General features: G+C 53.7%; 1 protein-coding gene across 1 annotated transcript in view; it reads left to right on the top strand.

Annotated features, from left to right (window-relative positions):
* ARHGAP39 (Rho GTPase activating protein 39) overlaps positions 1-15,603 on the top strand; it is a 55,284-nt gene that overhangs the window by 3,618 nt on the left and 36,063 nt on the right. Inside the window, exon 2 of the mRNA XM_034668545.1 lies at positions 12,611-13,045. Within this exon, the coding sequence (XP_034524436.1) occupies positions 12,611-13,045 (435 nt within the window). The remainder of the gene's footprint in view (positions 1-12,610; positions 13,046-15,603) is intronic.

Raw genomic sequence — 15,603 nt, 5'->3', positions numbered from 1 at the left:
GACAGAGATAGAGACAGCCAGCGAGAGAGGGAACACAAGCAGGGGGAGTGGGAGAGGAAGAAGCAGGCTCATAGCAGAGGAGCCTGATGTGGGGCTCGATCCCATAACGCCGGGATCACGCCCTGAGCCGAAGGCAGACGCTTAACCGCTGTGCTACCCAGCAGCCCCTAGGTCCTACCTTTCTGATTTGTAGACTTCCCTTTGCATTCTGAGTTGCCATCATGTTTGGGTTACACATGTGGAAGATTTTCTCTCAGTCCGTGCTCACATTTTTTCATATAGGTTTTTTTTTTTTTCTTTGACGGAGAGAGCGCACACACAAGCAGGGGGAGCGGCAGAGGGAGAAGCGGGCTCCCCGCAGAGCAGGGAGCGTGACGTGGGGCTGGATCCCAGGACCCTGGGATCATGACCTCAGCCAAAGGCAGACGCTTAGCTGACTGAGCCACCCAGGTGCCCCCTATTTGGTTGGTTTTTGATGAGCAGACATTTTAAACTCCAGCATAGTCTGTCTCACTGCTTTTCTCTGTGCTTGCTTGTCTTTTCTGTCTGATCTAATAAACCCTTTCCTGACTGAGGTCCTGAAACTCTTCTAGATGTTTGAAGGTTTGAATTAGTGAATATCTAACTGGACAGTTTTCTGTAGAGACAGTTCACCTGGGTTGTGAATGCCACCTGACCCCCAAGGGGGCAGATCTCTGAGGGGCTTTCTTTTTTTCCGTCCACGCGTCTGTGTGCACGCTGCCTGCCATGGCTTCCTGGTGGGCCTTCATACGCCCCCTCCCGCCCGTCTCAGAATGCCTTTGCTCCTCAGTATAAGTGGTAGGTAGTCTGTCTTCTGCCCAGAAGAGATGTCCTGTTGGGTTGCTGACAGGCTGATTTGGGGGGAGACGCCAGTTGTGGTGTGTGCAGCTCCTGGCGGAGGCCCGTCGTTCACCTGTGAAGATCGAGTGCTCTGCCAGATGTGTTCCCAGGACCGTGTTCTTGCAGCTGTCTTGCTTCTGTGTCCCTTGTCCCCGTTTTCTCCCACCCCTTCCCAAAGCCCTGATGCTCCTGAAGTCCTCGGTGCTCAGAGTGCCGGTCCTGCCAGGTGCGAGAAGTGGTGTCATGGTTGGGTCTCATCCGTCCAGTCTCTTCTCTGTTCCCTTTGGGGTCCGATCGTCACCGAGGAGTGAGAGGTGTCGGGCTCTGCTGTTGCTCTGAGGGAAGGACTGCGGCTGCCATGGTCATGGCTGCTGAGCACCCCAGGCTTACGCACCAGGCTCCCCACGGTGTTGTGTCCACCTGGAGCCTCACCTTCTGGTGGCTCCGGCACGGTGTGAGAGGAGCTGCTGGTGCCGATGCCCCTGGGCAGGCTCCAGATGCACGGGAGCAGGTGTCCTGGCGCTCTGGGTTTTGACGAGGTGGTTTACCGGGGATCCCTTGGACCACGGCCTAGAGGGGAAGGCCGTGTGAGGGACGCAGGTGGCCAAGCAGACTCAGGCTGAACCTGCAGGTCCAGAAGTATGATTGGACGTCATGGTGGGTCCAGTGGTGTCTGCCCAGCCCCTAGGGCACTGCCAGCAGAGCAGATGAGCCCCGTGCGTTGTGGAGCCTGCGCTGTTCCCTCCGTTGTGCCTGGGTAGGTGTGAGGTCCGTGTTTCCTGAAACATAGAAGTGCTCGCTGTGTGCAGAGCAGCACCTGGATGTGGGCAGGGCGGCGTGCTTGCTGCCTTCCCCTTCCCAAGTGGTGCTCATGGTTCCCGAGTTCCACACACGCACCTCGTTCCCTCTGTGAGGGGTGACCGAGCCCCGGCCCCAGTTCAGGAGCTGGGGCACAACACGGAGCGGAGCCCCTGGTCAAGGAGAGCAAAGGGGTTTTCCCTTCAGGCAGGGTTTATGGGCCGGGGGCGGTTCAGCACCCTCCGGCCCTCCTGCCAGCAGAGTGCAGATGCTCATGGGGCAGTGAGAGGACAGGAGGGCACAGCAGGCTCAGCCACTTCCTTCTGGGGGACTCTGTGGCTTCCCCAGCCCGTCCCATGGCTTTGCTCTTAGGCTGCTGCCTATGTGGATGAACTCATTAGCAGTGAGAATGGGTTTGGTGCCTGCTGGGCTCTGGGAGTTGAAGTCTTCGTGGCCACACTGACTAGCTGTAGGAAGCAGAATGACAAGACAGCAGCGGCACAAAAGGATGTTGTTCAGGGAACGCAGCGGCCAGTCAGATGATGGGGTGATGGGAGTTTAGGACAGAGTGTTAATGAGAAGTCTGAGGACAGGTGAGGTCTCTGCTAGATGCCAACAATCCAGAAGGGTGGACATTGCGTGAGGTCCCTGCAACTGCAGGCTTCACGGCCAGAAGGCAGCACAGAGCAGGGGCAGCAGGTCACTGAGGCGGGCAGGTGTGCGCTGTGGTGGGGGCTGATGCTGAGGAGGGCCAGGGGCCTGGAGGGGACCCCAGGGACCCAGGCATGCAAGGAGCCAGTGGGGACCACCAGGGGCTGAGCACTTGTGCAGCCCTGGTACCTGCTCAGGCCATGGCCAGCTCACATTGGAGCCTGAGGTCGTTCCTGCCTCTGTGCTTGTCCAGGTGGCACCAACCCTAGAGGATGTGCTCTGTCCTTGACACCAGCCGCCCTGCAGGAAGTCCCAGCTCCTCACACACCCCCGCCTGTCTCCCCCCTGCCTTCCCTGGGGAGCATCCCACTTTGCAGCCCCTACGCCGACCTGCTGGGCTCCCCAGAAGCGGCAATCCTTTTTCTAAATGAGATATAATTCATGTAAAATTTACCCTTAAACAGTGTACAGTGTTCTTAGTACGTTCACAAGGTTGTACAACTATCAGCTCTGTCTGCATCTGGAACATTGTTCCCCCCCTCCATAAAGGAACCCATTTCAGCAGCAGCTGCCCCCACCCCCTGCCCCAGCCTGGCAACCACTAATCTACCATCTCTCTCTGGATTTTTCTGTTCTGGACACTTGACATAAATGGAATCACACAACAGGTGGTCTTTTATGATTGGCTTCTTTTCCTCAGGTAATGTTTTCAAGGTTCATCCGCATGTAGCACGTTTCGGGGCTTTTTCCACATACTGCATGTTGTTTATCCATTTATCGGGTGACGGACGTTTGGGCTCTTTCCACTCTTTGTCTTTTGTGACTCAGGCTGCTGTGAACGTTGTGCACAGGTCTCTGTGTGGACATGTCTCTGTTTCTCTTGGGTCAGAGAAATGCTGGGAACTTCTGAAGAGCTGCCAGACTCTTTCCTAGAGTGCATTCCCACCAGCAGAATATAAAGGTTGCAGTTTCTCCATATCCTCTCCGATGCTCGTTTTGGTTTTAAAAACTAGCATAGCCACCCTAGTTGGTGTGAAGTGGAGTCTCATCATGGTTTGATTTGCATTTCCCTGATGACTAATAACGTTAAGCACCTTTTTGTGTGTGTTGGTTCTTTGTTTCTCTTTGGAGAAATGCCTATTCAGATTTTTTGCCCATTTTTTAATTGGTTATTTGTCTTGTAAGAGTTCTTTATATATTCTAGATACAAGTTCTTGATCAGATCCATGATTTGCAAATGTATTCTCCCATTCTGTGGTTGTCTTTTCACTTTCTTGATGGTATTATTTGTAGCACAAAAGTTTATAATTTTTTTTTAAGATTTTAGTTATTTATTTGAGAGAAAGAGAGCACAGAGATAGAGGGGGAAGGAGGAGCAGACTCCCCGCTGAGCAGGGAGCCCAGTGAGAGATTCAATCCCAGGATCGATCCCAGGATCATGACCTGAGCCAAGGCAGACACTCAACTGACTGAGCTACCCAGGAGCGCCAAAAGTTTTAAATTTCGATCAAGTCCAATTTATCTGTTTTCCTTTTGTTGCTCATATTTTTAGGGTCAAGTCTAAGAAGCCATGGCCAAATCCAGGGTCATGAAGATGTACCCCTATGTTTTCTTCTCAGTTTTATAGCTTTTGCTCTTACGTTTAGGCCTTTAATCCGTATTGAGTTAACTCTCGTATATGGCGTGAGGTAGGGGTCCAGCTTCCTTCTTTTGCGTGTGGACATGCAGCTCTCCTGGCGTTGTTTGCTGGAAAGACTGTCCTTTCCCCAGTGAATGGGTCTGGCACGCTTGTTCTAAGAGTCTGGAAGGCAGAGAATGTGCCTGGTCACTCTTGTGTCCTCTTCACCTGGTAAATTGCTGGCACGTACTTGACACTCATTAAGTTCTTTCAGGAAATATTTATTTGAACATATTGTCTGCAAGTGAACCTCTCCAAGAACTGGGGAGGACTGGAAGGGTCCTTCACATTGGCTTTGGTGCAGACCACACCCAGCACACCAAGGGGGCTGCAGGCCAGCCCGCCGCCCTCAGGTATCTGCACCATTGTCCTAGTCCAGATCTCATGTCCTCTGCCTCTGCCACCAAGCAGCCCCTTTTCACTAATTCACCTCAGATACTGCTGCCAGTCTGTCACCTGCAGTGTCCCTGCCCCTCCTGGCAGCAGGGTCCCACAGGGGCAGTTGGAGCGGTCTCTTGTCATGTGCCTGGTGATGGAGCGTCCTTGCACTGTGCAGCCCCTCTGTCCCAGTGCTGCTCATGGACAGCAGTAACCCCAGTGATGAGGTGCATTTTCTACAGTCCTCACAAAATTTCCTCTCCCCAACCTGCCTGGAGAGGGTCTGGGTTGGGGAGGTGACCACAGCTCTGCTGTGTCTCCTCCTTGCTCTGTGCAGGGAGCCACGTCCTGTGTGCATTCTCTGCGCCCTGGCTTCCCAAGGGCCTTGGTTCAATGCTGTACCCCAGGGGTGACCAGAACATTCTTCTGAAAAAGCAGGGATTCTACCCACGCACACACAGGAGTGCGCCAAAAAGGGAACAGATGCTATTCTTTGTTTAGAAAGAATTATAGCTATTAAATTCGCCTGAAAGTGCTTCTTTAGGGCTTAGAATGTTCAGTTCAGCCCTTTCTCAGCTTCCGTGCCAGAACAGTCCTTCCTTTGGGAGTGTCTGGACTTTGTTCTGGTCAAATCCAACACCGTGAGCCAGGATGGAAAAGCAGCACAGCTGTGTGAGGACATGGGATGCAGGGAGCACACTCGGCCTTGCAGATGCCCCCACCGTGCGTCAGCTGCCTATGGGGGCAAGGATGCCACACTTTATCCGCACGCAGAGAGTGCCAGCACTGAGCACATGGCCGACTTCCATTCCCACCTCCAGCAGTGTCTCACCGGCCTGGGGGTCTGTGCCCTGTCCCCTGTGGGCCGGCTCCTCTCCCGGCTTCTCAGGCCCCCCTTCCCTCTCGTCTTGCTGTGTGTCAGCCCCCAGGAAATGCCCAATTTGACCTTGGGGCAGACTCCTGCCTGGCCTTCCAGAAGTCTCCATCTTTGTTCCCTATAGATCAGCTGGAGTGAGATCATGTCAGCCCTGCCCAGAGCAGCCCTGTCCAGAGCCGTTCTTGTGCCTCTTCCCCTCACTCGAGCAACAACAACAGCTCCTGCCCTGGCCTCCAGGCCTCTGCCTCCAGGCGGCTTCTTGGGGCTCCCCCCTCTCTGTCCTTCACTTGCCTCTTTGCCTCAGGCAGAGAGAGCTCTTGGTCAGCCAGCCTGTCTTGGAAGCTTCCACAGGTCCCTTTCATGTTCTGTGGCCCATGCACATCAGTGATGGCCTCTGAGTATGGGGTGTCATCCATTGGCATCCTGATATTTGCCAGGTGGGAGAGAGGAGGTCCCCGTGTAAGGGGCTCTGTGGGTGGAGGTGCAAGTAGCTGGCTGTCCTGTGAGGAGAGCCCAGCCAGATCAGGAAGCTGAGAGTGGGAGCTGTGAGTCTACTGAGAGTGCATGCCATTCAAGGGACAACTCAAGCTGGCGAGAGCTGCACAGGTAGAATGACCCAATTCATAGGTTTAGAGCTTGCTCTGTCCTCAGGGAGGGGAATGGCCAGCTGGCAGCCAACTGGGTGATCCAAGTAGGTGTAAGGAGTGGGGGCAGAGGTGAGGGGTTCAGTGCTAGGTCAAGACATACCTTAGGGCAGGAAAGAGGGCCCCCCCGTGCATTTGCGTCTGGGTAGGGAAGCAGGGTTGGTGTGGTTCCGCTTCATGCTGTGGGCCAGTTGGGAACCAGACATGTGAGCAGCAAAGCAATGGTCATGGAGGATGGTCCTAGGAGGGGTAGCCCTGCAGATGAAGAGGGGACCCCTACCCCACCTTCTGCAGGCACCGGCCTTGCACAGTGGCTTGTGATCAGAAGCCACATGTGACCTAAGGGGCCCCAGGGATGGCTGCACCCTGGACCACACTGCTGTCAGGTCTGCTTCCTGTCCTTACGCTTCTGGCATGTTCTCTCCTGCCTGGTTCCCTCGTGCTGTCTTGTCCCCAGGACACTGTGTTCTTCCTCCCGCAGGATGACTGGCCCATGGTGGGTGGTGAGTCCCCATGGCCTCCCCCAAGAGTGGCCCAGTTTGGCTGCAGGTGGAGGGCGGTGGGAAGGGCGCGGCTTCCAGAGAGAGCGGACCCACCTGATGTGCAGCCCGTCCCTGCACCAGGTGCTCAGGACATCATGGTCAGGGGCTCAGGCTCAGGGCAGTGGCAACCAGAGAAGCAGTGACTCCCGGAAGGGGTTTGGAGTTCTGCGGGCCTGTGGCAGGGGCACCGGCCAGTCTCCTGTGGTGTGAAAGGGTGGGAACATGGCAGGAGTGGAATTGGGTGAGGGGCAAATCGTGTGCTCATGGAGGGTCTCAAGGGGAAGCCGCAAGTGAGGGGGAGCTCCGCCCTCAGGGTTTCCTGTGAGGCCATTTATGGGACGTCCATGGAGAGGAGGCAAGAGGGTGAGGTGAGGCCTGGAAGCATTCTGAGCATTTTGCCGTGTCCCATGGACAGTGCGGTGAGGGCCAGGGTGGACCCTGTAGAGCTTCACACCGTGGTACCCACCCTCCCCATTGCCGGGTTTCTTCCAGTGACACTTAGCAGTCCCGTCACAGGCACAGAGAGGGGCCTCAGATGAGCTGGACCCAGAGAATAAACACATAGGGAAACAGGGCATCAGGAGTGAGACCCGCCAGAGAGAGGCCCATAAAGATGCCAACACTGGAATTATCAGACACAGAATATCTGTGTTAAAGGACTGTGAGTTGGGGCACCTGGCTGGCACCTTCGGTAGGGAGTGCGGCTTTGATCTTGGGGTTGTGAGTTCAAGCCCTATGTTGGGTGTAGAGATTACTTAAAAAATAAAATCTTGGGGCACCTGGGTGGCTCAGTCAGTTAAGTGTCTGCCTTCGGCTCAGGTCATGATCCCAGGATGAGTCCCACATTGGGCTCCCAGCTTAGTGGGGAGCCTGCTTCTCCCTCAGCCTGCTGCTGCCCCTGCTTGTGCGCTCTCTCTCTGACAAATAAATGAAATCTTAAAAAAAGAAAGTATGAATTGTTTAAAAAAATAAAATCTTAAAAAAAGAGAAAAAAGAACTGTGAGAAGCTTACACATGTGAGCAGAGAACAGGAGACCCTGAAGAAGGACTGTGGGAATTGGGGAAAGAACCAGCAGGTTCAACAGAGCTGAAGAGAGAATTAACGATGTGGAAAGAGGAAATGAAGAAGTAATCAGGTGTGTGGCAGGCAAGACAGAGCGGGGACATTACAGGCTCCATGACATGTGTGGCAGATCTTGTGTGGGTTCTAGAAGGAGGCAGGGGGCTTGGGAGGGTGTTGAAAAGATGGAAATGGAAACTTTTCCAGAATTGTTTAAAGATGCCTACCCTCAGACCCAGGAGTCCCCCAGACCCTGCATTTCAGTGATGGACAGTGAGCCCACACCTGGATGTATATCTGGCAAAACTGCCGGACACAGAAAAGGTGGTTATCTGTGTTAACCGCCAAATCGTTGTGTTTTCTACAGACAGTTATGTTATATCACACACAAACGATGAGAGGTCTTTTCCTTGTTTATTCACAGGTGAATTCATAGTAAGTTGTTAGAATTAATAAGAAAATTCAGCAAGAGTACTTATAAAAGTAATATATGGGACGCCTGGGGGGGCTCAGTCGGTGAGGCACCTGCGTTCAGCTCAGGTTGTGATCTCAGGGTCCTGGGATCGAGTAGTCTCGCATCGGGCTCCCTGCTCAGTGGGCAGTCTGCTTCTCCCTCTCCCTCTGCCCCTCCCTTGCGTGTGAGCTCCCTCTCTCTGTGTGTGTCTTTCTCTCTCCAATAAATAATTTTTTTAAATCTTAAAAAGTAATGTACAAAATAAACTGTATTTCTGTCTACCAGCAACAATCAAAAAATTATTTCTGAAGTTAACAATGCAAAAATTGAACACTACCAGACAGGCCGGAATGAGGAGTCAGCAGCATTACTGTGCACAGCTTGGGGGAGAGCAAGTCGGGGTCCTCTGGACAGTTGGTATGTACTTCTGGGATGCAGCGCCCCACCTCTGCAGACTTCTGCAGCCCCTGCCAGGGCTCACGGATAAGGGTGTGCACAGCGGGGTTGTGAGAAATAGTTCCAGACAGCAAACAACCCAGATGTCCCTCAGCAGAATTGATCAAACACATGTGACCGAGGTGCCCAGCTGGCTCTGTCGCTGGAGCATGGAACTCTTGATATTGGGGTCATGAGTTTGAGCCCCCTGTTGGGTGTAGAGATTACATACATACATACACACATACATAAACAAACTAACTAGAAACAAAACAGAACACCGTGTTGCAGATTTACCCTGCAGCACTGTGGGCCGGGAGCTCGGGCAGACAGCGTCAGTGAGTTTTGGTTGCAAGTGAAAGAAACAAAACGCACAAAAAAATTAGTTTTATTAGGTGAATATAGGATTAAAAGATAAGACGCACCTAAATTAATTTGTTTAGGGTTATCTTCAGAGATGGTAAAACTATAAAGGCAAGGAAGCAGTTGCCTTCAAGCCCAAGGCAGTGCCGTCTTCAGGGTGGACAGAGGTATGTTGTGGGTGTGTCTCCGACACTGCCTTGTTTTATTTCTTGGTGAGCGATGGCTACACCAGTGTTAAATCATAACTGCTCGTTAAACTTATTTCTGTATACATCATAAATCATGATTTTATTTTTGAAAGGTATAAATATACCATTTACAATAGTGTGTGTGTATGAAGCCTGGGAATAAAGAAGATCTAGATGGTGGGTACACCGTGGTTTGGATGGAGCATGTGTGTGATTCCCCTGGGGCAGATGAGCAGACCAGCAGAGTTTGCGGGGAAGAGCAAGAGCCGGGAATAGCCAAGACACGCCGAGGAGGAAGCCGAGCGGGGACTTCGGAAATGCAGGTTGTACGCACCTGTGGCGGTGAGGACAACAGTGCTGGTCAGGTTTAGACTGACCCACAGAGCTGGCGGCACGCTTGGGCACGGGTCTGTCGTGGAGGGAAGGGTGCTGTGTGTGGACTGTCCTGAGAGGCCTGGGTATCCACGTGGGGAAAATGGAATTTCACACAGTCAACAAAAGGCCAGATACAGAAACGACTTCAATAGGAGGCAAAGCTATAAAACTGTGACAAGTCAATTTCAAAGAGAATAGTTCTGACCTAGAAGTAGGGAAGATTTCTTAAACAAGGTACAAAGAGGAGAAATCAGGGGAGAAAAGATGTATGAACTCAACTACATTAAAATCAAGACTTTCAGGGCGCCTGGGTGGCACAGCGGTTAAACATCTGCCTTCGGCTCAGGGCGTGATCCCAGCGTTATGGGTTTGAGCCCCACATCAGGCTCCTCTGCTATGAGCCTGCTTCTTCCTCTCCCACTCCCCCTGCTTGCGTTCCCTCTCTCACCAGCTGTCTCTATCTCTGTCAAATAAATAAAATCTTTAAAAAAATAAAATAAATTAAAAAAATTTAATAAAATCAAGACTTTCTACCAAAAAACCAAAAGACCATGGAGTGCAAACACATTGTAAAAACTTGGAAAACAGAGAAAATGGGAAGGAGAAACGGTATCGCCCTCCTGCCACCACCACAGCGGCCTCTGCTGACGGGATGAGCACGCAGGACAGGGCTCCAGCGAGGGAGCGCAGAAGGAGTGGCGGGCCGTCAGTGTCTGAGCCCGGCGAGACATCGGATGGTGCATGAAACATCTCCCACGAGGCCGGTCCTCACCACAAGGAGAGAGGCAGCGGCTGATAGTGGGGGTGCTGCCGTGGCCATGCCCACACGCTCCTGCCAGCTCGAGCACAGCTTCCTGACCAAATCCCCGTGCGTGTTCTGTGGGGCAGTAATGTAGGGAGTCCAGAAGGCCATGGCTTTAACTTTTTCTGGATCTGAAGTTGTTTCTGTTATGGACTGTGTCCCCCATGTTATGCATGTTGATGGTATTTGGAGGCGGGGCCTTTGGGGAGACTAGGTCTTGAGGGTGGCAGCCCCATGATGGGATTCATGCCCTGAGAGAGCGCGCTGCCCCTCTCTTTGCTGTCTGAGGGCACAATGAGGAGCGTCGCCTGCAGTGGGAAGTGTTCTCACCAGAACCCGGCATGCCGGCACCTTGATCTCCCACATCCAGCTTCCAGACTCCAAACGAGAAACGTCTGTTGTTTGTAAACTGCCCAGTCTGCTGTGTTCCATTAGAGCAGCCCCAACGGCCTCAGACCATTTCAAAACAAAAAGTTAAAAATTTGAAGGTGAAAGGGGGTGATCTGCAGTATCCAGTGGCCCAGGTCCATTAAAGACTGGAAAGGGCAGTCGCAGAGGCCCTGCTGGCCTCCCTGGGAGAGGTCGGCGTGTGGTCTGAGGGCCACAGTGGAGGGGAAGGGAGTTGCCCTGTGTCGGTTCCTGGGGGGTATGGGATGGGACTCACCCTGCCGTCTGCTGGCTTCCTCCTTCCCTGGAGCAGCAACCTAGGGTAGGAGCCCCTCTTGCTCGTGGGCCGCTCTGCTCGAGGTCCTAGGACACCTGGCTTCCTCCCAACCCCCTGACCCCCCCACCGCCTGGCACCCACAGGATGGCTCTGCGAGCATCCAGATGGCTGCTCTTTACCCTTGTGTCAAACAGAACGGCCCACGCTGTGGCCTCACCACCTTCCCTGCCTGCTCCTGGCTCCTCTTGGCTTCTCAGGCGAGGTCCGGTCAGGATGGATGTCTGCCCACTCCTCCCCACCCTTTCTCTCACAAAAGTCTCCAGACTTGCCTGCACCAACAGGCCCTTCTCAGAGTCTGCGGAGCCCCATGGGCTGGTCCTGCATCTGGTCCTGCTCTGCTCCCTTCTCTCTCTGCCCACCCCCCACCCCCGTTGCCTGCACTCTCTGTGGCTCCACGTGCCACCACTTCTCCAGCTCTCTGCCCCCACAGTTCTCATCTGCAGAGTAGCTTTCCCCACAGACAGGCTCCACTTTGTGTCCCTCTGCCTGGCCTCACTGTGCCGTGCTGGGTGCCTAGGTGCTGGCACAGACGGACCCTCCCCATGGGCTTCCGGAAGCATCTCGTGACCCTGAAGGAGGCCCCAGAGCCTCCGAGCTGCTGGGAGTGGACAGTGAGTGATGGGACTGGGGCATCTGGCCTTGAGCAGGTCTGGTCTCAGAGGGCGGGGCTGCGGTGCCGAGGAGCGTGCCCATTGAGAGGTTCCGGAACGGCAGAAGGACCGACACACACAGAGCCCCTACACTGCACAGCAGTCTGGGGCATTTTAAAGCGTTGCTATTTATGTGGAAACTTGGAAGAAGAATAAGAATACGCCAGATGTCAGCCAGACACACCCTGATATCAGACATGTCGACATTAAAATTGCCTTGTTCTGAAAAGCTTCAGTTTTCATTAAGAAACTTAGCGGGATGGGGGTGCCTGGGTGACTTGGTTGGTCGGGTGTTGGGTCGTGGTCTCAGGGTCGTGAGATCGAGCCCCACGCTGGGTTCCATGCTCAACAGGGAGCCTGCTTGGTATTCTCCCTCTCCCTCTGCCCCTCCCCCGACTCATGCTCTCTCTCTGTATATCTCTCTCTAAAATAAATGAATAAAATCTTTAAAACAAAACAAACTTAGTGTGATGGAAACTGTGTCCTTGAGGTGGGGGACACTCTGGGAGCCCCAGGGAGGAAATGGCTCCAGAGCACCAAGTCACATCCCAGCTGGGCTGGAAGCTGCTTCTCAGCTGGGCCCAGTGTAAAGATGGCATCCACTCCTGCCGCAGATGGACGGGCAGTGGTGGCCCATGGTGACCAGGTAGACCGAGAGCAGCCTGGGCATCCTGCAGGCCACACACAACCAGGCTGTGTCCAGGTTCCTCTGAGGACAGGGAACTGTAGAGGCCAGTGGAGAGATGCTTGGCCCAAGTCTCCCCAGAGAGCTCCTGGGCAGTAATGAGCATGGAGAAGATCAGGGATGGGACTTCAGTTGGGCTTGGTTTTATTGTAGAAGTGACAGGATTTCTTGCCTTTGGAGCTGGCAGATGTGGGTAAGGGCTTGCTTTTGGGTGGGAGGATCCACAAACATCCCACTCCTCAAGCAAGTGGCCTGTGCAGCGGCTGGGGGATGCAGGGCACCCCGCGTGATGGGCAGAACCTGTTCTCTCAGGTGAGCAGTGGCTGGGGTTGGAGGCAGCTGCTACTCCCCGCCAGCCTCCTTGTCCTGGGCCAGGCTGCAGGAGCCCCTTGTTCCCCGAGGCCAGCGCCCCGACCCTGCTAACACTGCTCTTGCTCTTTCTCAGGCTGGAGTGGGTGGAGATCATCGAGCCGCGCACCCGAGAGCGCATGTATGCCAACCTGGTCACGGGCGAGTGTGTGTGGGACCCTCCTGCCGGCGTCCGCATCAAGCGCACCAGCGAGAACCAGTGGTGGGAGCTGTTTGACCCCAACACGTCCCGCTTCTATTACTACAACGCCAGCACCCAGCGCACCGTGTGGCACCGGCCACAGGACTGCGACATCATCCCCCTGGCCAAGCTGCAGACCCTAAAGCAGAACACTGAGTCACCCCGCGCCTCGGCGGAGAACAGCCCTGGGAGGGGCAGCAGCGTCAGCCGTGAGGGTAGCACCAGCTCCTCCCTGGAGCCCGAGCTGGATGCTGGCGAGAAGGCGCAGGAGCCTTCAGGGAGGGCTAGCCGGCAGGCCACTTTTGGGGCTCTGAAGGAAGAGAGCGGCAGGTGAGGCGGGTGGGCGAGCGGGCCTGGGTGTGCTGGGTTGGTGCTGAACCTCATGGGAACAGATGCCTGTACCAGCTCCCACCCTTGCCCCCCAGACTCTCATTGACATTTGGCAAGAGCCTCTGTTGGTGATGACATGGAGGGCCGGGATCTGTCCCCCTCTGGGCAGCCTCTGTACTCATCTTTCCCAGACAGGGCTGTTAGGAAGCACCTGGAGCTGGGGGTTTTCTGCCTTGTGACTGTGAGATCGTTTGGTTCTGTCCACTGTTGGAAGCATGAATGTGGTGTTAGGACCCACCAGAGGCATATCCCGAAAAGTACCCTGTACCCCAGGTGCTGCACACCCCAGTGCCCACACCTGGCAGGCATGGCTCCGGGACCCAGCACTCGGGGAGCCAAGTCCAGCAGGAATGGCTGGTCAGGAAGGTTCTAGGACAGCATGCCCTGGGATAGGAGGTGACAAGATACCAGGGAGGATGGAGGGACACTATAATTGGCCTCAATGGCCAGGCATGGGCAGGGTGGTAGGGATGGGGTGAGTGAGGCCGGTCTGGATTTCACTCAGGGGCAGTGGAAACCACAAGGTGATCAAACCTGGTCTGTGCTGAGGGTCCATTTTGCTCCCGTGAAAGGGACGTCCGAGGGGCCCAGGATGGAAACGGATAGTTGTTGGCCATCGGTGGGAGCTGGAAATGCTGTTCTGTGTGGAGCAGTTGGGCGGGCATTCTGGCAGATTTGGGGTGCTGTGGGGAGCTGGACAGCTGGCTGTGGCGCTTCTAAATGGGATGGGGAAGATGGGGAACGTTACAGGGGTCAGATCAGTGTGGTTACTGGTGCTGGGGAGGCAGAAATTTCCTTCCCTCCTCCCAAGATTCTTCCAGCTGGGTTTGGAATTAAACTGACATAAGACAGATTAACAGCAGGAAAAAAAAGTTTTATTTCATGCACAGAGGTCCAGTAATGAAACTCAGACTCCAATAAGTGGCCAAGGCAGGTAGTTTTTATATTTTTTAGACAAAGAGACAATAACTTTGTGAGGAATTGACAGGAGAAAGAAAACAGACCTTTGGGAGCTAATTCTAAGCAGGGTCTGGACTGAGGTAACGTTAACAGGTCTGTTTCTCCAGCTTTCTCTGCGAGCAAGCACCTACCGCTGGTGAGAAGGTTGTCTTTTTACTTCTTCGTACCTTCCATGTGGAAGGTTTACTTTAGCTTTCAGGGGACTGAGTGGGGTCTGATGACTTTGCCCCAGTGGTTTCCCAAGTGGCTTCTGTGCAAAATAATCGGTTTGCCGTGATGGCACATTTTGGGGTGGCCTGCCTTGGGCCCCTACATTGAATACACACCAGAGGTCAGAGGCCAAAGAGGTGGTGGCCAGGCAGGCCAGAGGAGATTCCAGGGACTTTTGGGCATTGCCCCCAGAAAGTGGCGCTTCCCCTGGTGAGGTTGGGGAGCTCCAGGGGTGAGCACCCAGGAGAAAGCAAATAGGTGTGTGGGCTCTGCCTCCGGCTCCCTGTGGGGCTCATGCTATGCTGCTGCCAAGAGGCCCTCCCTGCGCTCCCCCATCCATCAGCTTGGACAGCCTCCAGCTCATCACATAGAGTCTCTGTTTTATTGGATTGTGATGATTTTGAATTCTTTATCCTATTGGTTCCTGACTCATCTCTGTAATAAGGTGGAGAGATTGGATTCTTTTTAGGATTCTGTTGACGATGTGTCTGTCGCCCCCACTCTGGGCACCCATTGGAGAAGCTGGCTACCCTTCTCTGCCCTGTGCTGTGCTACACGGGGGTGGGAGTGTCCTCTTCGGGTGCCATGGGTATTTGGTGGGGATGAGGGGTCAGGATTTTCACAAGAAGTCCCGTTTGGTTTTGGATTAGAATTGTGCTGAGGTTGTGGAACAGTTTGGGGGAAATGGACATCTTTGTTATATTGTCTTCTCCCATGTTAAGATGGTGTGTGTGAACACGTCTCTCCACAGAGGACTTGCAAATTTTTTAAGGTTTATTTCCAGGTGCTATATCTACTTTATATCTCGAGCGCCTAGGTGGCGCAGTCGGTTAAGCATCTGCCTCTTGATTTCAGCTCAGGTCGTGATCTCAGGGTCATGAGATCAAGCCCTGCGTCAGGCTCTACGCTCAGCATGGAGTCTGCTTGAGTTTCTCCCTCCCCCCCGCCTCTCTTTCCTGCTCTCTTCCTCTAAAAATAATAGATGAATAAATCTTTAAAAAAATAAAAATAAAAAAAATGAAGTCCTGTCTTCTGATCACTCCTGTTATATACGCATTGATTCTTAAGTATCAGTCTTGTTTCTCCCATGTTTGCTGGGCTCTTGCTGATCTAGCACCAACGCCTGGCCTTGTCCCGGTGCTCAGGCTGCGGGCCTGCTGTCCTTGTAATGCTGTGACCCTGTCTGTCAGGCACAGGAAATCCCCCCTATTGTTAGGCTTTTTATTTTGAATGGATGTACCATTTTATCAAGCATATTTTCTGTGAGTCCATTGATGTCAGTGTTGTAGGTTGAACTGTGTCCCCCCCCCCCCCCCCCCCAAAAAAAA

Source organism: Ailuropoda melanoleuca, chromosome 9, assembly GCF_002007445.2.
Source record: "Ailuropoda melanoleuca isolate Jingjing chromosome 9, ASM200744v2, whole genome shotgun sequence".
Taxonomy (NCBI): Eukaryota; Metazoa; Chordata; class Mammalia; order Carnivora; family Ursidae; genus Ailuropoda; species Ailuropoda melanoleuca.
This window is presented reverse-complemented; position numbering and strand designations above follow the sequence as displayed.